The sequence below is a fragment of the Vollenhovia emeryi genome, unplaced genomic scaffold (assembly GCF_000949405.1).
Source record: "Vollenhovia emeryi isolate VEMERY1.0 unplaced genomic scaffold, V.emery_V1.0 DF939133.1, whole genome shotgun sequence".
In the NCBI taxonomy this organism is placed as follows: Eukaryota; Metazoa; Arthropoda; class Insecta; order Hymenoptera; family Formicidae; genus Vollenhovia; species Vollenhovia emeryi.
The window spans coordinates 1,597,868-1,619,757 of NW_011967233.1; the positions used below are offsets into that span (position 1 = coordinate 1,597,868).

General features: G+C 34.8%; 2 protein-coding genes across 7 annotated transcripts in view; one reads left to right on the forward strand and one right to left on the reverse strand.

The window, feature by feature from the left end:
• LOC105567899 (syntaxin-6) overlaps positions 1-3,995 on the forward strand; it is an 11,505-nt gene extending 7,510 nt beyond the window's left edge. For 3 of the 6 annotated variants that reach the window (XM_012023156.1, XM_012023153.1, XM_012023154.1), the window contains one exon: positions 488-1,634. In XM_012023156.1, the coding sequence (XP_011878546.1) occupies positions 488-722 (235 nt within the window). In that variant the 3' untranslated portion in view covers positions 723-1,634. Of the gene's footprint in view, positions 1-487; positions 1,635-2,163; positions 3,420-3,584 lie in introns of those variants that run through there. The other 3 variants (XM_012023159.1, XM_012023155.1, XM_012023157.1) reach the window with 2 other exon arrangements.
• Positions 3,996-4,274: 279 nt separating this feature from the next.
• LOC105567901 (laminin subunit gamma-1) lies at positions 4,275-21,491 on the reverse strand. Its single transcript, XM_012023160.1, has 23 exons — positions 20,304-21,491; positions 18,798-19,056; positions 16,439-16,740; positions 15,902-16,107; positions 15,279-15,382; positions 13,369-13,557; positions 12,990-13,215; positions 12,226-12,655; positions 11,801-12,158; positions 11,306-11,494; positions 10,673-10,858; positions 10,206-10,408; positions 9,795-10,010; positions 9,288-9,558; positions 8,933-9,111; positions 8,215-8,345; positions 7,833-7,943; positions 7,502-7,700; positions 7,126-7,363; positions 6,833-7,008; positions 6,389-6,571; positions 6,096-6,213; positions 4,275-5,918 (listed from the first exon to the last, which is right to left on the reverse strand). Exons 1-23 carry the CDS (start codon positions 20,454-20,456, stop codon positions 5,683-5,685), a joined length of 4,863 nt encoding a protein of 1,620 aa, XP_011878550.1. The 5' UTR covers positions 20,457-21,491; the 3' UTR covers positions 4,275-5,682.
• Positions 21,492-21,890: the final 399 nt, after the last annotated feature.

Consider the following 21,890-nt stretch of genomic DNA (forward strand, 5'->3'; position numbering starts at 1 on the left):
AAATTTGCTATCACATCTCGACACAACTGCTCCTGAATCTCTTCAATGTGACGTGAAATTTCGTCTTTGAGTTGCTGGATGGTGGTAGACTTGTTGGCATAGACTTTACTCTTCAAATGGCCCCAAATTGAAGAGTACAGTCTATGCCAACAAGCCTACCACCATCCAGCAACTCAAAGACGAAATTTCACGCCACATTGAAGAGATTCAGGAGCAGTTGTGTCGAGATGTGATAGCAAATTTCGATAAGCGGATTGACGTGTGCCGCCGGAGCCGTGGCGAACATTTGGCGGACATTATCTTCCATACTTAATTGTAATGGCCTACCAAACATGTTCTATTAAAGAAATTTTTATTTTTGTACACCACCAATTTTTAATTCACGTTTAACATCATGCCTTCTTATTGAAACACCCTTTAGTATATATATAGTTATTAATTTATTACGTTGTTGTTACTGTGGCTCAATGAGATAAATTCCTTGCAGGATGTTGGATGAATTCGGGAATGAGTTGGAGACGACGGACTCCAAGCTGGACGCTACCATGAAGAAGATGGCCAAGGTGCTGCACATGAGTAATGGTAACTATAACAATTACATTCCCGCCCCTACTACCCCGGTGACATCCAGCGTCGCCGATCTAGTTTCTGATAACAAACCCTCCTCTCTCTCCTCCCTCTCCACCACAATCGCCAATTGTTTTCTGTGTTCCAGCGATTAATTATCGTGCTAATTGCTCTAAGCCTTTAGAAACAATTCGAGGATACCAATAAAAGATATTGTAACTGCATTTTCAGATTTCATTTTTTATTTCCATTGTTTTAAAAGTACAAGCAAAATATAAAACGCTAAGTATTTACAAGTTGGAACATATACATATAAATACATGTATATACTCATATACATATACATATATGTATGTATGTATGTAAATAAGAAAATGTAAGTGATGCTCTTCAAAAGTTACAGTACTTTTTATTGACGTCATTGAATTGTTTTTGAACAATTCAATTATTCTTTAGAATATTTATTTAGATGAAGGAAATGGTTATTTAAAATCTGGAGAGTATAATTCTATGCATATATTTGTAGCACAAATTTGAATTTTATGTAATAAACACAATTTTAGGAATATTTAGAAATTTGAAGGAGAGATACAGCAGTCTCTCATTAAATTAGAGAAATGTTGTATCAGTTTTAAATTTGAAAACTATCATTGAAGAAAGGCAGATGTTGCACATGAATAGCCTATATGTAATGTATGTAATATATCATTGCAAAATTAGCTGTTGTATAATCTGAACTAATATCATTCGTTGTAGGATTATTTACTAAATTATGTCTAAATTATTTTTAAGGTAATGATTTTTATCGCTTTTTGTACCGTTAATTCTATTGCTTTATATTTTAATGTAATGTTTATTGAGTTATCTTGGTAATAATTTTTATATTATTAATTAATACTCCTTTGTGATTTAAAAACCAAAAATCTTTAATAATTTTTAGTAAATAATTGTTACATGGATATAATAATTAAATACTTATTGGCTAGCAAATATAGCTCTTACTAATAAATAATTGGTAACCAGTCTTGACAAATAATATTTAATAGTTAAACATAATTTAATAGCAATAATAATTTCAAGTAGATTTCTTTTTTATTTCTAATATCCAGAAATAATTTAGAAACAATTTAGTAAATAATTGGCAAATTTTATAAATAGTACTAATAAAAAGTAACTAATCTAAATCCTTATTAACAGTTTTTGTTTTGGCATCCAGTGACATTAATCACGTTTTGCATTTTTGTTATGCCTTTTTCACTAATTACAATTAGCACTAACTGTAAGTAGAAATAAAATAAAGATGAAAATAAAATAAGAAAATTATAAGATTCTTCAATTAGATGCAGACAGGTAATATTTTGTGGCATAGATCGTGGTAGGTAAATATATCGGCCAATGTAAATTTTAGAAAAGAAAATATTACAATACACAAGACCTAATTAATCTTAACTGTTACTACGTAAGTTTACGTAGTTTGTTATAATTACCAAAGATATCGAGTTCTCTTTTGACAAATGTGAGTGTAGCATCAAAATCAGGATGGACCAGTTAGATCTCCGAGGGATGATTGTTAGTAGGATTATATATGTGTTGCAGAATAGCACGGTTGTTCAACATAAACTTAAGCACCGAAGAAATGTACAGGATAATCTCGAAAACTATTTCAGTTCTATATCCGTGAAAAGATTGAAAAGAGTTGAATGGATAAATAAATCAAATAATTTATTAAAAAATAAAGGTTTAACATGATATCTCGATTGAAACACAGAATATGAAACATGATTAAAAAATTTAAGAACTTGAAAAGACAATGATTAAAAATCTGGATATGCAAAGAAGCTAATTTGAAAGATTAGAATCATATTTTCGGGTCAAAAATTTAAAAACTTCAAAAGTACGAAAAGCAAACATTTTAAAACTTTAGAATAAAAAAGTTTATAATATTAGAAATTTAAGAAATCAAATCCTCCTAGAGATCTAAAGATTTAAGAAAATGTGAATATAAAATAATCGAAGAATTTCAGATTTTTTCAAGTATCTGGAAATACAAAAATTGAAGGTTTAAATTGAGAAATTTAAGTAGTGAGTAAATCATCAAACAATTGTGAATTTATTTCAGAATTAGGATCCAGGAAGATAAAGAATTCTTGTACAAATGATTTTATTTTATTAGAGATTATCTTAAAGTTGAAGAAATATAACTTCTTCGTAACCAGAGTGAGAAATTTTCAGAATTGAAAACAAGTAGTACAGAGAATATGTTAAAATACATATACGCATACACGCGCATAATAACAATTATATATTTTTCTTTGTTGGAAAAGATAGTTGCATGAGACAGTTAATATATCTGTGCGAATTGGAAAGAAGAGCGTAGATTGTAAATGTAATCGAATGAAGACGTAGTTTTATTGTTATCTCTTTTTCGTCGACGACCAATTGTGAAAAAAATAGAATACATTGACGAATAAAACATAAGAAACAATTTGTATTGTGAGCTGTAAACAACTGTAAATATTTCCCGCTTCCTTAATTTTTTTAAAATTGATTTCTCACGAAGTTACCTATTCGTATTTGGTCAAATGTTTTAAAAATTTCATATAACCTTTAATGTACTAAGAGATGAAATAACAATTAGAGATAATAATGTATGTACAAGTAGAATATGTGGTATGTTCCCAAGTGGTTTTCGAAATTTTAATATATTTGATCATAATTTCGTGAGTAATTTTGATTGATCTTATTAAAACATCATGGGTTTTATTTTCTGTAATTGTACTGTAGTTAAAATTAAATAATAAAGAATGTTTGCCACGTTTTTTACGGGCAAACTAGAGAGTGAATGTTAAAAATTATTCTATAATCTCAGAATATAATCTTTGCCTCGTCAGGTTATCGTTAATCACAAATGTCTCCATAAAGAAAACATAATCGCAATTTAATCTCGTAAAATCATTTGCATCGATCTCGTAAGAATCTCGAGTGACGCATGTGATGTTACTTTCCGTTTGTTTTAGATCGGGGACAATGGGTAGCCATTGGAGTGTTGACTGCTATATTGGTGTTTTTAATCATTTTATTCATAATTAAATGAATCATCTCTCGTCTCCTTTAGCTTCTTCCCCGTTTCCTCCCCTTCTATCAAGATAAAGATTTCTTTTGTAGCCGTAAGTGTAATCTAAGTCCATTTGACCTATTACTGATAGCAAGATTTTATCAACATTAGAAATAAATACAGAGTTATAATAATTTATAATGGTCTTCTCGTAAATGTCATTCACCACTAATAAATGCAATAGTATTTTCTATAATTGCCTATATAAACTATTTAAGCATTCATATCATATATTATAGTTATAATAATGTTATGTAATATATAAAATATATTAAAACTGTTTCTTCGCTAACGAAACATCCCCAATCATAAATATGTTTTTTTCTTTACTCGGAAGATAAGAATATGTAGTGATTTATGAAGTTGATCAAACGTTTTAATAATTAAAAAATGTTATTTAGGTATGTATTATCCTTCCAATAATATACAAGTTGTGAAACATTTCAATCAACTTCGTGAATAACTGCAAGAAATATAGAAGTAATATTATTGAATCAAAAGCTAAAAGAACAAATGAATATTCGTGTAACATTAACCCAACAGTTGTTCTCCTGTATAGCATGCATAATTACCGAGATATTATCCCTTATAATTACTTTCAAAATATTTATTATCCTCAAATATTACAATCTGTAGAATATTTTCATATAAAAATGTCTTATTTTATCTGTCTTATCTATATAAAAATATAACTCATACGTGAAGTTTATCTGCGTGATCAAACGAATTTCATAATTCAGCAATATGAATAATAGTTGATAATAATAAAATGCTACATGTTGATTATTCTAATAATCGTACATATATATTTTTTTATTTAGTGTTTTTCAACCAATATTACAGGGCAAAATAGATCTTTCTTTCATTTTATTTTTAACATAAAAAGAATTTTAACTGTATTCTTACATCGATTATATTGTCTTTTTATGGTCCCAGAAACAGGAAATAGCTTTGCTATTACTCCTTTGATTATTCGTGTTTACTCTCTTTTTCATTGTTCCACTATTTCGCAAAGGCCGAAGAACGTATCTAAAATTAATATAACTGTTTCCTTAAATAGTATATCATTGCAAATAATGCACTAATATGCATTGGCATGGCAGTTACATGTTACGGATGTACACAAATCTATATACATATTTATACATGATTAATAGTCATTATAACAAATATAATAGAGAAGAGATGTAAATTGAATGATAAATGACGATAAATCCAAACATATATGTATACTATAAAAGAATCTTTGGTATGAAATGTTTATTGCCACTACGTGCATATATGTTTATGCACAAAATTCATCCCTAGCCTAACATGCAAAATGCCTTTTAATCATTGTGTAAAATTATTTAAGAAACTTTTCATTTGGAATTATAAAATTTATTTGTTTGCAAAAAGATGTGTATCAAAAGTCTTAAATAATTTCTAAATTGTATCTTTGCAAATCACAAGATCTTTATCATTAACCCCTTCGTAGTGTGACGAAAATGAGGTATTCGTGCCACTACTGTGAACAAGTTTTTTAAAGATTTATTTCATGATTTTAATATCAAGATTTTCGAGGCAAAAATATAAATCAGTTCTTCTTGAGATGCGTATACATGCGTCATACGCACTGGTGGCACGTCTTTTCCCACGTACATATGTGTCATATACAATGAAGGAGTTAAGAATCTATGTAAGTTATTAAGTATATTTGTTTAAAATTATTAAGTAGATTTTCTTTAAAAACTTGTTCATTTTTGTCTTATTATTTAAGAAATTGCTTATCACTGAAAAATCTAATCTGAATTTGCCAATGTTAACATACTAAAAAAATTCTAGTATCTTGTCTTTAAGGAAATGGAAGCTCTTTAACGATTTAAAGATCCTCGATCTAAAAACAATTGAAAAATCCTTGAACCTTAACGCTAAGGATACACAGGACTTCAAACGTCATATAGCTTATAATATACTTCTTAAAAAAATGACGCAAAATGAATAAGGTAAAAAAATTAATTTTAAGGCTCAAGACGGACACGTTGATAACAATCAGTTGGTAAAGCCTTTCGAATATCATCGATGTTCTCCACTTCAATTCGCAGTCTGCTGACCTCATCTTCATAATTTTTAACCCACTGTGTTTGTAGATTTTTCGCATCCGTCAATGTACGGATACGCTGATCCAAATTTGCGGCCTTAATTTCTTTTTCAGCGGCAACTAAGCGTTCTTCTAAGCGATTCAAATCAGCGTCGTCTAATTTACGAAATTAAAGTTAATGTTTTAAGAAAAATGATCACATTTGACTTTGCATTGATAGATAATATACACTTAGAATTTATAGAATGGAATCTAGAAATAGACTTTTATATACGTTAGAGATAGACGAATCTAAAATTCGAAGATCAAGCGATCGTAGGAGTTCAAACTCACCGATTTCTGGTAGATTCTCGAGCTCCCTAATGATCATGGCAACCTCAGATAAAGCCTTGTCGACTTGCTGTGACGCCATAGTTACGTTGGTCTTCGCCTGGCCAACTTTATAGTTTGCCTAAAAATTAGAGGTTTAGGCACAGTAATCTACCTTGTCGTTAATCTTGAATTCTTAAATAAGAGACAGTTCAATTAAACAAATAGAAATAGCCTTGGATTCTGTTCAATTTATATTTTACCTCCTATTCTTTTCCCCCCTCCTGTTTAACTAATTTAATTAATTAAATTTTTACCTCGGCGGTGATATTGGCGTCCTTGGTCATCTGGACTTCATACTGCTTGATCATCGAATCCGTAGTGTCAACTCGTAGGTGCAACTTTTGGGCTTCGTTTCCAAGTCGTAGAGCTTCAATTTTCGTATTATTTGCTTCCATTCTGATGTCATTTGCGTTAGTGCTCGCTCTATCCGCAAAATTCTGTAAGAACATGTAATATGTTACGATATATTATCATATATTTAATAAAATAAAGAAGATAATCCAGTATCTATGTACATATAATATATAAGAGATAATAAATATATGAGAATGAAAATAAGTTAATAAAGAAATAATTAAAAAATACAAATAAAATACAAGTTATATTGTAGTGTTTTAGTAAGAAAAAATAATGAGTGATAACTTTATTATACAGTAATTTATAGCAGTGCTTTATAAAATTAATTGTAGCTATCTTACCTGAGCATTTTGCGCAATTTCGAGTGCGCTTTTAGCATTACCTTCCGACCCATTTAGCACTCTCTCCGTCTCTCTGGCTTGTGTATTAGCATTATTAAGCAAATCTTCAATTTGTTGGATGTCTTTCAAGGCGCTACGAGCCTTAACACGTTCACGTTGCACCTCGGCATCAAATTCTAATACAATATAAGAATTCAGTTTCTTACAAAAATTTTTAACAAATTCACGAGTTTCTTCGTTTTTCTAGTCTCATAAAATAAAAACTTTCAAGATTTTCTTTCTACAATACTCACCTCCTAATTTCTTCAAGGTCTCTTGAGCTTCTTTCAGTGTCTGATCGCCACGTTGAACAGCCTTGTTTGCCGTATGATTGGCGTCGTCCAATCCAGCTAACTGTTCGGACGTTGAGGCTTGTTGTTCTTGAGCTTTTTCTAAAAGATCTTCGCTCTTTCTAACCTTTTCAGCCATTTCTCTGATAAGATTCTCATTTTCCTCCAGTAAAAGTTGCGCCTGCTCTTTAATCTGCAAGCTCTATTTCATAACACGTAGATTATTTAGATTTTGTATTAGCACTAGCTTTCATATTATTTTTAGATTAGTTCTTTTCGACTCAAATATATTGTAATTCTGTAATTATGGTATTTATTTATATTATTATGTCATAATTACCACACTGTTAACGCTTTCTATTTGCTGTCGCAATTGCTCGATATCAACCGGAGGCAGCGTTAGATCGAGGATTAGCAAATCTAACGCTTCCTGAGAAACAGCCGAGGACTTGGTAGCCGCGATGGCAGTAAGATTCCTCACTTCGTCCATACGATCCTCCAATTGCGCCAACTTGTTCTCCAGATCCCTTATTTCATCCCTGCACAAAATCTTTTTTTCTATACTCTGCATGTAATGATTACATTAGACGATCGCAAATATTAAATAACAATTATAAGTCAATAAAATAAATAGTATTTATAAGTAGAGAAAAAAGGGAAATATTACTAACGTTATATTAGAATATTTCGATATTGTTTGTTTAGCGAGATTATAAGCCTCAAATGTCGTGTTTCGCGCTTGCTCCGCCATCGCATGAAGCTTCTTGGCTTCGTTCGTGTTCCTAAAAAAATAGCAAATTCTAATATAATATTATACAATAATATAACATTATAAAACATCACTAAAAACTTTTTAGTAAGAATGATTTGAAGAAATTGTTTAATAATTATTTATAAATAGTTCTTTATTTTTACCTAAAAGAATCTAGAGGATAGAGAACTATGAGCACAAATAACAAAACGGAAATTACAATTAACTCTCCGAAAAAATTCTACTTTTCATTAATGAAATTAATGTAAAATTTATACATATTTACGGTGAAAGATACATACGCTTCAGCGAATTGACGCGCCTCCTGCGCGATCGATGTCATCTGCTGATTCTGCTGGCCAACTTGCTCAGCGCGCAGTTTTGCCGAAGATAAAGCACTCGCTCCATCCGTACCCAAGTAATCTTCCGCCTCCTGTTGTTCATAAAATTTTTTAATAGCTAATCGACTTAAAATAAGAATTATTGGTGAAATTGTAATCGAACCTTTTGAAATAAAAAAAAGAAGTAAAAAACTATGGCTCGTATAATAGAAATCAAACGATAAAAAAATAGGGCTCAGAGCCTAGACAAGATGGTAGTGTCAAAGAATTTTATTAGATAAAAAATGTATACGTTTTGATTGCAAATTGGACCATCTTCAGTATGAGATAGAATTAGGAAATTAGAACATCGGTATGCGAATAATACAAAAGTAAAATTACGTTGTCCGTGAAATAAAATATGAAGTTAGTTATTGGAACGAGAGTACATATAAAGAGTGTAAATCACAGTAAATTTTAATAAAAGTTGGAAATGGCGTGTTGACTGGTGTGGATGGCATAAGCAAAAAAAGTAGATAAGAGAACAGATATATTTAAAAAAAAAACTTTGCCTTATATGCGCTAACAGATATATTGCGACTAAAATAAAATATTCTTAGATAATCTTGTAATTTTACAGTGTACAGTCAAGATTAAAAATTATTATAAAGTATTATAAAGGAAACAAAATGTTGTTTACCGTTAGCTGCTCGTAAATTTTATCCAAAACTTTCTCTGCCTCATAAATACTCGCCAAACCTTTCTCGGTTATAACACCTGCGTCTATCGCTGTCACATTCACGGTCTGATAGATCTTGTCAATCGTAATTAATTGCTCGCGCAGTTCGTCCAGCTGTTCCACCAACGTTTTATTCTCACCTGATAAAAATATCGGATTTTACTTTTACAGTAATATAAGCAAAATCACAATATTAAGTGTTTATAACTTCATTAAAATACTTTTCACTTTTATGATAATTTTTCATCATTTAATTATATAGAATTATTATTTAATTTTCAGTTCAAAATAAATAGATGACAATAATAATATTTACTGCCGGATCCTCGCTTGGCGATAGTCAATAATGTTCCCACTCTTTCCTGTACATTCTTCAGCTCTTTTTCGAAATCGGAATCCTTAATGACAGTGGGACTGCTGTTGATCTTATAGAGGGTATCTTCAAGCTCAGCCAAACGTCGTCGGTGATCATTGACTGCCGATTGTACAAGATTATAACAATCGGGACAGTCAATACATCCGTGCTGACGGTTGTGCTTGTTCTCCTTACAGCGATCACAACGTCTGCCGTCAACGTTCGTCAAGCACTACCGACAAATGTCAAAAATATTATACAAGAAGGAGCAAACAAATTTATTATCACAAAAATACAAAAATCCAAGAAATAATAATAAAATTTTTATATAAGCTTACAGTTGATTGGATTTTTACCATAAGTAACTGTGTAAACGTGATTTTACTTCAAAATCCTCTTAATCATCCATTTTGTTACATTACAGAATATTTACATGTGCAGAAGTTTTATACAGGTATCGACACTTACGGGACACTGTCCGCTTGCATCACATTGCAAATCTTGGGAGCCGATACTGTCGCAATCGCAAGGCTTGCAACCTTCGCGGCCGAACCCGTACTGATAGGGCTCACAGGCATCGCAATGTTGACCCGTTACTCCAAGTCGGCACTGACACTGTCCTGTTATTGTGTCACAGGTGCGATTATACGAACCTTCCAGATCACAGTTACACGGCGTGCAACCCTGCGACACAAAAATCTTTTACTGAGGCAATTTGAAAATATCTTAAATTTAGAAGCAGTACAAATTCGTGTGCATGAGATAAACGACACATTATTTAAGTAAACGTGTGTTACTTAACCAGTAAGTTAACAACTCATAGTGTATCAGTTACCATTACATTATCTCTATCTTTTATTTTAGCTTAGCTCACTTTACCTCCCCACTCATAATATGGTAATAGCCTTCCTCACACTTGTCGCAATTGCGACCTATGACGTGTGGCTTACAGGCGCAGTGACCCGTTAATTGATCGCACGGCACGATCCTTCCGTCGTCAAGTTCCAAAGTACCCGATGCATAACACTGACACAACTTGCAGCCGTCTTCCTTGCGATCCGACAGCGCGTCTCCGTAATATCCTATTATACAAAACATAATAATGTAGTCGGATATCCATTTCTGGCGACTCGCTGCTATACCAACTCGATACGCGCGCCTCTCGCAGAGCAGACATTGTATTCGCATTGTATTGCGATTTTTAAATTAATAGAAAGCTCTCAAAGAAAGTCAGGATTATTCCTCTCCTCTCCGATCACAATAATATAAAAAAATATAATATAATTAAACATATATATATATATATTATATTATTAAAAAATCCACGAAGGAAATATTATATTTACCAGCCAGGCATTCCTCACAGTGAAAGCCCGCTGTGTTATTGACGCACTTGAGACACTCTCCCGTTTCGTGGTTACAATTTCTAACTGCATTTAAGTCGATATTGTTATTGCAGTCGCAGGGACGACAAGCGACACCTCTCTCAGGATTCCCGTAATAACCATCGGAGCATGTTTCACATCTAGGTCCTGCGCAAGAACGTACACATATATTTCATATGATCTTTCATCAATTTAAAAAAAGGAGGGGGGGGGGGGAAGAAAGAACATAAGAAATATTAATAGATGCTACGTTGAAGTATTAACTACAACGACAAAAGGTTCGTCAGTTGCAAAAGTAGTTGACCGGCAACTAAAGCTGTTATTTATTGTAAAAACAGAAACAACAGACACATTATATACTAAAAATATCGATAAAATTACCAAGACTCCTACGCAAGGAGTAGGATGCTTTTACTTGTGTTTCATGATACGCTCTACCTTGCGTAGGGGTCTGTCTAATCTTTTCGATATTCAATTCTAGTACATAGTAGATTCATTCATTTAGTAAGGCGAAGATTTAAAGCAACACCCTACCTTGCGTAGGGTTCTGTCTAATCCATGAGAAAAATGTATCTGCAAAAACTGTATGCTTACCGGTCCTGCCGATAGGACATTCGGAACAGATGGGATCCGGATTGTTGCCCAAAAGAATGCAAGGCCCATTGTCGGGACAGGGGCACGGTTTGCAATCGTCTGGGGTTCCTTTCAATGGATAACCGTAATATCCTCTACTACACAGCTCGCAATTGCTTCCCGCAGTATTATGCTGACAGATACATTGTCCTGGAATATAGGAGAACAATATCATACTTGAGATATTATTAAATATTTCAGAAATAATTAGATAAGAGCAAGAAACAGACTTGCAATACGTTCGAAAGATCGTCAAAGCTATTGTCTAAACAATTATTGTCTATTGACTAAACAAGTAACGCAACAATAAACTAAATTCAAGCTAAATCCACAATTTCGCGTCCGCCAGAAATTTATAATCTCAAAGAGTTTTGTAAACTAAACAGTTACTTTATCTCTCGAGTTCGGTTTGATTTGTCTCTCTTCGAAGTGTATAATGCGATAAACTCCGATTACCGGTCTCGGCTTCGCAAATATCGGCATGCCCGTTGCAGTTACAAGGGACACAAAGAGCGAAGGGGCCGCCATTGGGCGGGTCGTGGTGAAATCCAGGCGCGCACGACTCGCAAAACTGGCCAACGTAGCCGTGAGGACACTGACAGTGCTCCACCCAGTCGGCTGATTCGCCAGCTGCGCCACGATGAGCAGTCTCTAGTTTCACGTCGTCCAAAAATCCCCGGCCTTGATGAGTGTAGGTTCCGCGGATCTTGATGGCGGTCAAATTTGACAGAATCGACATGAAAGCACGAGAGGACAATCGCGGTTGCCAGCCGTAGTTGACATGCTCGTGCAGCTTAAACCGGTACTCTTGAGGCTGTAAGATAATCACGTTAGTGCGATGTGTTGTAAGAAAGTAAGGGCGAGAGAGTAAAAATACACACTGTGACAGTCGGTAAACGATTGTTCTGGCCGAAGATCGGCTGCGTGATCTGCTCGCCGTTTCCACCTTCTAAAATTACGTCGCGTGCCGTAGGAGCCGGGCCGGTTTCCCCTATCCTCAGTATGAACGATACGTACTGATTGTACGACGCACGCTGGTCCCCCAGAAACTTGTCGGGCGCGAGGAAGTACACGTTGTCGCGGTCGAGCGCGGTAACCGAGACCGTTTGTGTCAGTGCGTCGTAATGCAACGGAATCGGATTGCCGGCCACGGACGCGGACCAGCGTTCGTTTCCTCGCACGAATATACTCTCGATGAACAGCTTCGAGTAACCGTTCGCCGGCCGACAGACCGAGGAGTGGCCGTAACAGAAACAGGGAGTACAGCCGAACTCATTGTCCACAGCTAGATTGAAGAAACCTGGACGACACCTGGTCAATTTTGGCGCTCGATTAATTTCAACTTTCGAGAACGCACAAAACTTCATTTAAAAAAGAGACCCAAACTCACGATAATGCAAACTAGTCTAAACTGATTAGAGAATCATTATTGCAAAAAACGTACAATGTGCGAGAAGATCTGTACAATCTAAGCACAAATAATATTTAAATTATTCTTTAGTAATAGTGTAAGCCAAAAGATCACAAAAAGCCACAAATTTATCATTTAAGACGTTGGCAGTCGATATACTAAAGTGTGAATCAATTAAACTAATTTTTTCCCAAAAAAAGATACGATTAAATAGTTGAAGCAAGAGATACTAACTCTCTGCAGCGTTTTCCCTCGACGTTCTCCTTACAGACGCAAACTCCCGTGACAGTATCGCAATTGGGAACGTTGTCAAACGATCCTGCCAAGCTGCACTCGCAGGAAGTGCAGCCCTGCGAGCCGAAGTTGTAGAAATTGGCTGCACAGCGATCGCATTTATCTCCCGTTACGCCAGGTTTACACTGGCATTTACCTTCGCTGTTGCACTGCAAGCTTCTTGACCCTGCAATTTATTCAATTTCAATTTATTATAAAAAAAAGTTTTGTTTAGAACAGAACCAATCTCTATTCACATAGTACAAAATTCTGATGTTAATTTAAATTTAAAATTTTATCAGATCTGAGATCGCAATTATTTTATTTAGAATTATTATACCAATCTCATCGCAGTTGCATGCAACACAGTAGTTATCCTCGGATCGCTGATAATAGTTTTCGCGACACCGTTCGCAATTGGCGCCGTCGCGATTGGCACGACAGTCCAAGCAATGACCTCCGTGACCGGTCAGCTTATACAGTTCCTTGTCGAAGTAACACCTGTCCGAGTATCCGTTACAGTTGCAAGCTGCAAAAAATAATAGATGAACGAATTAACAGATTAACTAATTGCAGAAATTTTACACGCAAGAAGAAGAAACGACAAATATGTCATCCTTTTCAATTTCAAATAATTGTATATTTTTATATTAATATTAAAATATATTTTATAACAGCGGAAAAGAATAATGCAAGGAAACGTTAAGAATAATTTGTTTGCATCAAATAAATAATGACAGAAATAATAATTATTTAATTATATTTCATTAATTTATTAATGAATTATTAATTACATTTCATCTAATAATTATAATTTTGAATAATAACTTAATATTGGAGTTTATGTTACAGTTTGTACAAAGATATATAAATTTCATTCAAAATGTCATAATCGAATATCTTGTTAATATAATACGATTATAAACAATTTTATAAACAATATATTATGATAAATTATCAATTACTGGATCTTGAAAACCAGGGACGCAATTCATCCTGCGGCGTGCACGGCAATATGCAATGTGCTACCATCAATAACGCGATTAATTTCATTTTTTTCCCCGATATAAGAACATCCACAGAGATCGATGCATATAATTCAACTTATTTCATTACTCCATGTTATTATATTGCAGTTTTTTAATTATATAATTATATATTTAATTGCGTTCGATTATATCTGTCAAATTGCTACATGAACTGGCACACGTTTCCGATCACTGTCACTTTAGATTTCGCAATCAGTTCGGATTTTACACTTCCTCGAATTGCTCTCTAGATATTCATCGAAAAACTGCTTTTTATCGTGTCTTTCATTATACTGGATTTCGAGAATTTTGATCAGCGGACAGATACGCTTTTATCGCGGTACCACGATACACCGAATGCAGACAAAAGTGCATTGAACGGCCGTGTACCTTCCCTACAAGCCATGCATCCCCACTCGAGAGAGCGGGAGATGAACGTAAAAGGCAAAGCTGGTATCAGGTAATGCTGGCGAAGGTGCAGTCGCTTATGGTGTTTGTAACGCGCACCGTGTCCCCCCGTTGGACACGTACTATGTTATGCAGAAAAAGACTGATCGTAAGTCCACGATGCAGTTTTTCACTGTTATTTTTACGAATAAAATTCTAGTGATATTAAGTAAAAACAAATTTACAGCAATATGAAATAAAAAATAAAAAAAATTTACACGATCAATTATGCTTCTGAGTCGATTACGATTACACGCAACACGTTATACATATCCAGCAACATTTTGTAACAAAGATTATTGAAATGCAAAAATTCTGACATTCTTGTATAATTACATTCTACTATCTCTTTCTATTATACGATTTTTTTTTATTTTTGTCTATTTCTTTCCAGTCAATTCAGATTAGTCCCAACACACAGCATAGCAACTTTTTAGCTGATTATATTAAAGACTAGATATATTAAAGATTGAAAATGAAGAATAAAGATGAAAGAGAGAATAATGAATTAAGTTAGCAAAAGGTGTAAAAAAAGCAATTCCTTTCCTCACTTTTAATAACTCAGCAATAATATCTGAACTTTCTTGCTTTATATTTTAAATCCTGCCTTGTAATCTGCTAAAGTTTAAAATTAACGAAACCATTCATTTCAGTAACTCTCTTTATATCGAATATATTTTCACGAAGAAATTAATATACAAAATTTATCGTACGTAAAATGATTGTATGTAAAACTGTAATAAAATACGGACATAATATTCAGATAAATACTCACGTTTGCACTCGTGCGCATCTGTAGTCGTGGCTCGACCCCAAGGAGCGTCATTGTAAAAAGGTAGGCACTCGTTGCAGTCCGGACCAGCAGTATTGTGCTCACATCTGCGAATAAGTTTAGAGCTTCTAACTTGCAGCAAAGTGATAAAATTATTATCGTGATTAGTAATTTAACTTAATTATACAGTGTTATAATTTTATAAACAATAAAATTCGTAAAGCTCTGACGTGAAATCACATTCGAAGGAATAAAGGACATAAGTGCCGAGACAAGATGTTAGTGTCTAAATGACTTCTAATTTTTAAGTTTATTGCGAAAAATTTACCTCATCCAGGGTTTGAACCTGGACCTCCCTCTACATCCTGTCTTGACTCTTATATACCTTCGAATTGTGGTTATAATTTTACTTTCAAAAATATATCATTGGAAATAAAAAGTTTTATCACAATCTAAACTATCAATCGTGTACGTGAAGATAAATAGTAATTTATTTAGACGATGCAGTGTCAGAAAATTCACAGAAGTGAATTTTGAAAAGGAAAAAAACAGAGGAAACAAAGATATTATATCGAGTGCCAAAGTACAATTGCGTACAAAGTCACTGAGTGGAACGAAATTATTACCGGCAGACTCTGCGAGTTCTGCCGTCAACACTGGTACTGTTCACACATTCTCCGGCGTGGCCGTTGCAAGCGCATCTCGCACCGACCGCTACGTCGGCTATCGCATAGTAGTAAGATTTCAGCACTTGCGTGTCGCCGAAAACTTCATCGCCGAACGTGTTCAGCTTGTCCAGAGTGATTCTCAAATCTGTCGCTTGCACCCATTCCTATAAAATACAAAATCGTATTTGTTAAAGTATCGTTTATACCATACAACTATGAAATACATGTAGTCTAAGAAAAACTTTTAATTTCGTCGTCAAAGAAATCTCATGCCTTTCAACTACTTTCTGCTTGAAATCCCAACTTTCATTAAATTATTTTTTCATCAACTAAACTTTAATCTCGACTACTAGTTGCAATTTGTCCGATTTCGTTGACAAGTTTAATTTTTTAATGTAAAAATCCAAGATTATTTTTACAAACAGAATTAAAACTGTTCATCTGAATTTTGTTACGTTAAGTGAGAATATATTATTTTCAGTGATTGTCAATTGCCTGAAGCTCGGGGTTGGTTTCGAAGTAATAGGCGGAGGGTCGGCCCTCCAAGGTCGAGAAGGCGACGGTGCCTTTGGTGAGCGGGGAGATGTCGGAGAATTCCGAGGTACATAGCACGCGCGTGTCGTCACCGCGAACGGTCTCTTTCGACTCGGGCAGCTCGTATGTGTCCCGGCATGTCGCTGAATAAAACTGATAAGGCTCCCACGGCGACTTCTCGTTCTTCCGCTTGTAGATACCCCAACTTTCCGGCCGGGGTGACTCGAACAGTACTCTGACGTATGTTATGTCAAACGTCTTTCCTAAACAATCAGAATATCATGAAACGTTATGAATAAAAGTAGTACTAATAATTTTATATTTAAATATAATAGATTATATCTAAAGTAATATAAGTAACAAATAAAAAATTAATTAATTAACGTATTACTTATCACTTTCATTCAGAAATATTTCAGAAATAAAACCTTTAGACGTAGATTGTTTATGTAAATATGTACCTATATAAAACGCTTCATTTAGTCTGAGTGCTTCAAGTATCTGAATTATTATTAAAAATAAATGTTTCAAATAACAAATTATTCCGTTTCGAGACATCTTACGATCAATGTAACTTTTTCTCTGAAATTTGTAGCGAGATCTAGAGGTTCAATTTTTTTATTATTAAAACTATTGTCAAATTATCTCTATCATTAGAAATGTCATCTTCTAAGATCATAAGATCATAAGATAAGTATCATAAGACACATCGATACGTAACAGTAATGATACGCAAGAAGATATGAGAGAGAAGGCTTTGATGAATGAACATATGGCATACAGATTGTAACTCTGACTTTGTATACGCTTCTTCTTTTCCCCGTCACCTTTCGTGCGAGACGATTAAAACCAACTGTGATTGACAGACACATAATTTATCAAGACAAAATTCCTGTAGTTTACGTAAATAAAATTAATTAAATTAGATTTTCGAAATAGAATAATTATAGCACGTGAATTAGCATACATCGGACCGTACAAAGATCTTGTTGCTGGCTTGTTATTTATCAAATAATTAAATAACGTAATAATTCAGTTAATTAATCCGAAAAATATTATTTTAAAATGCACGCTCGAAAAGTCTGACCAATCGAACCAAAACGTTCTAATTTTCCAGTTAAAATATCCTAACTCCCAAGCCTGGATCCCACATCAATCAAGGGGGGTACACTATTAAAATGCATTTTTTTAAAGTGAAGTTTGAAGTATAAAAAATGATATTTTTCTTAATTTTTAATATTTACGGCGCTAAAAGTTTTTTGCATGAGAAATTCTAATTAAAGAAATTCATTGCGAAAGATTACCTCAGCCAGAGTTTGAACCTGGATCTCGCTACACTCTAGGCGGGCGTCTCACCAATTCGACCACTGAGGCATGTGGCAATATTTATCGCAATAAACAGTACTAGTAATGGCATCTTCGCGTTTATCAATTAATTTCTTTAATTAGAATTTGCCAGCCAAGCAATTTTCTACATTGATTAATCAGTTGCTGGCGTTAAATAATTCTTATCGAAAAATCAATTTTTCAAAAGTCCGGCTCGATGGATCGTAGCCTCTAGTCTGTAGTTTAATAAGCACTGCCGTTTATTTTAGATAACAATTGTAGTTGAAATCCTGTCAACCAGTCTCCCGCGTATTTCGTACAACTTTAGCCACGATGTTTTGTTTTTCAGTCTTACTACCAATAAAATATTTGACAAAACTTTTTATGTATTGTATAAACTTCAAGCTTTACTTTTAAAAAAGCATTATTTTAGGTTTGTATTTACATATAAAAAACAATATTTAAAAATCACCTATTTTTGAAGCTTTAATAATGAAGGAGCTTTAATACCTTCCCCTTAAGGCCGGCGCACAATAGAGAAAATATTAGGAACAGCGATAAATATTAAATATCCACATTGTTTAAATTCATAAGCTGGAATATAAACATTTTTAATTATAACTGTATGACACAGTTCTTATATACATATATATCTTGCATCTTATTCTTTTTCATTGTGCGTTATATTGAATCTCTTTTCTTCTTTCTCTTCTCTAATATACATCTAACATCTATTCCAATAATATTTCCTCCTGCGCGCGGGGCCTCAGAATAAATTCGCTACCAAAGCTCGCGCGAGAGCTTCGTGATTTCCCCATCATCCTTTGTACGCTGCATGATTTATCTCATCGCGCGTACATCCTCATAGATAAGGAAGTAGGATAGGAGAAAGAGCCAGTGTACGAGCGAGAGAGCGAATGGGTGACCAGCGCAAACGACTGGGACGTCTCTCGCAGTGCGTCTTCCACAGGGACATATCATCACGAGAACGCACCTAGGTGGAGAGTAAGATTGACCTGGTTGGGATCCTCGATGCCCTCGTACAAGGTGTCCGACTGCCACCAGGTAGCATTGTCGTTGTTATCGTGATCGGTGAGGAAGGAGGCCGAGTGGTCGCCGCGTCGGCAGATCTCGCACGACTTCTTCTGCACGCCCGTCTGCTTGCAGAACTCGATGGGATGCTCGTCGCCGCACGTGTTGGTTGCCTCCATCAGCACGTTGAAAGCCGCGTTCTCGAACGGCGGTATGCACCTCTAAAAAAAAATACACGTCGCGACGTTCGTTTAATTGAATCTCTTACAGGGTTTTATATTCGTTCAATTTGAAATATTCCACAGCGTTGTGTGCAATTTGTTAAATTATATCGCACAACGTGCTGATGTTAAATTCTAACAAATAATAAATTTCCCACGGTATATTTCGTTATTTATATATCGACGCTTCGTAGATTCATTGCTATTAAAAAAAAATTAAACTAAAATTTAAATTGGATAGCGATACACTTCGATGCGCGATAAAAGGGAGACTTTTTTTTATTACACGATAGTAAAGTTTCAAACAGAATTATGTAAGTTTAGTCAATAAAAAAAATCTTTTTTGTAGACACAACACGATAGTCTTCAAGATTGATCGAATTCACATGAAATTCACAAGAGGGACAATTAATAAATACGTTGGATACAAAATTTAGATGTTCACCCACAGGTAAATGTAAGAAATTGGGCCGGGTGTAACAATTTTCTCAAGCCGCGATCGACCTAAATAGGAAAGGATTCTATTTCTAATACAGAAGACACATCTCGCGGACTTCGCAAATGATATCTTGGTCCATTTATATCGTGGCCCACACAATTTATCTGCGGGTTCAAGCAACTTGGAATAACCCCGTGATAACCTTTCCTCCCGAAATCCGGTGCCGATGTAATTAACCATGCGAAAAGTACAAGCGGCGATTAAAAAATTGATATTCGACCGAGGATTTTGACTTTGGGAAAAATCATCGTCGGGCAAAAGAATTGACGAACAGATTGAATTTTAAAAAGTTACGCTTATATACAAAAAAATTAACATTACAACATCAAGCAAAACCGGTAGGCGTTACATAATCATTTTGATAGTTATTACACAATAATTAAGAATTGTGCAGAAAAACAGGATCAAATGTTACGAAAAAAAAATGTTAAAAACTTATTCGTGTTATACGAAGAATTAATAGATAAGATTGTATACGAAATACGCCGATGCGCTGCAGAAGAAAGGAAAAGTACTTCAGTGACTTTTCCGTCTCTTCCGGCACAATTTTATGTGAAAAAAATCAAAGTGTTGCAGCAGTATTTTAAGACACTTGCATCACGCATATATTTTGATATCAATTATATTAAATAAAGGTAATATTCTTTTTTTTTAAACACGGAGGTGCCGATCTCTTTTTTTCTTTCCGAAGCGTGAGAATTTGCATTATTTATCGCGCATATAAATAACACAGACAATCGGGACGTACCTGCGGCCTGCCGTTCTCGTCGTAGCACTTGTCCTCGTTGCGGTTCTTCGGCAGCCGACGGAACAGCTCCTCCGAAGGCTCGGCCTCGGGGTCGGCCAGGACGACGCAGCCTCCCGCGAGCAACAGCAGGCCCCACATCGCGCCTCCTCTCATCTTATTCTCTTCGGGGTAAAGCAAGTATTTCTCTCCGCGCGGATACTCCGGGCGAGACTCCACTCGCTATTCGCGAATCTCACCGACGGCAGCGTCGAGGGTCGTCTTTGAGGTTAGACAGCGCGTCCATCGACGAGGATCGTCGTCGTCGAGCGATCGTTATCGATCGTGCATCTCCCATTAACCTTCCATGGATCCGGATGCTGGGCAACAGCGCGCAAGATCAACTCCGCCGCGGACCAACGACGAGTAACGGCGCGCCGCGCGGCCCGTCGTTCGCCTCGCGCGCGTCAACGACGTCGACCCCCGCCCCCTTCCCTTTGCCGCCCAGTGCGTAGCGCCCCTTCTGGGCGCCTGTCTCTCCCACGCTCGTTCTCATCGCCCGCCTACGCTCACGCCTAATCTACAATGTGCTCTTTGCGTCTAGAAACATTTGGTTTTGTATAAGCAGATTAAAACGCTTTTGAAAAAATTCGCCGACAACGCACGATTGCGCACAGCGTATAACGTACAGTTTATCAACTCGCGCTAATTTTTTTAAACCTATTTATTGGCTAAAATACAATGTTTCTAGACGCAAAGGACACATTGTAGATCAGGCTTTAAACGCCGGATTATGGTTATATTCCTATAATCTACAATGTGCTATTTGCGTCTGGAAACATTCCGTTTTGTAGCCAATAAATACGTTAAAAAAATTTTTGCAAGTTGATAAATTGCGTTTATGTAAAACCGAATGTTTCCACGCACAAAGAGCACATTGTAAATTAGGCGCAAAGGTTCGTCTTGCACGCTTTCGTGTTGAAAGCATTGTTCTATCTTTATTGCTCGTTGTACGCGGAAAGGAGGTAGAATGATGCTTTCAGCATTTGGCCCATGTAGATATGCAGTGTCGTAACTGAAAATTTTGCGCCCCACCCTCCCAAATAAAACAATAATAATAATAAAAGTTTTTAGATATCAGTGTCACGCCCGGTAAAAGATTTTTCATGGATGAACATGCATAAACATATAGTATTATACATGATTATATATCAAATATGTCCATACATGGTTTTACATTGTATATTTTTATATAATTCTACACAGTTCTATGTATATAATTTTATAGATCGTACATGCTTTTATATGAAAAATTTTTGAAAGGAAAAAATTGCTTATTTATAATTATATAACTTTGTACAATTGTACACAATTATTTACATATAATTGTGAATAAGCAATTTATCACATTAAAAAGTTTTTTTTATATAAAAGCATGTATAAGTCTAAGAAAGTATACAGAACTGTATAGAATTGTATATAACAGAATGTAGAAATATACAATGTAAAAATATATACGAACATATTTGATGTATATTTTTCTATAAATTTATTCACGTTCACGCATGAAAAAATTGTTTACCGGGCGAGTGTATAATTAAGTATAATTGA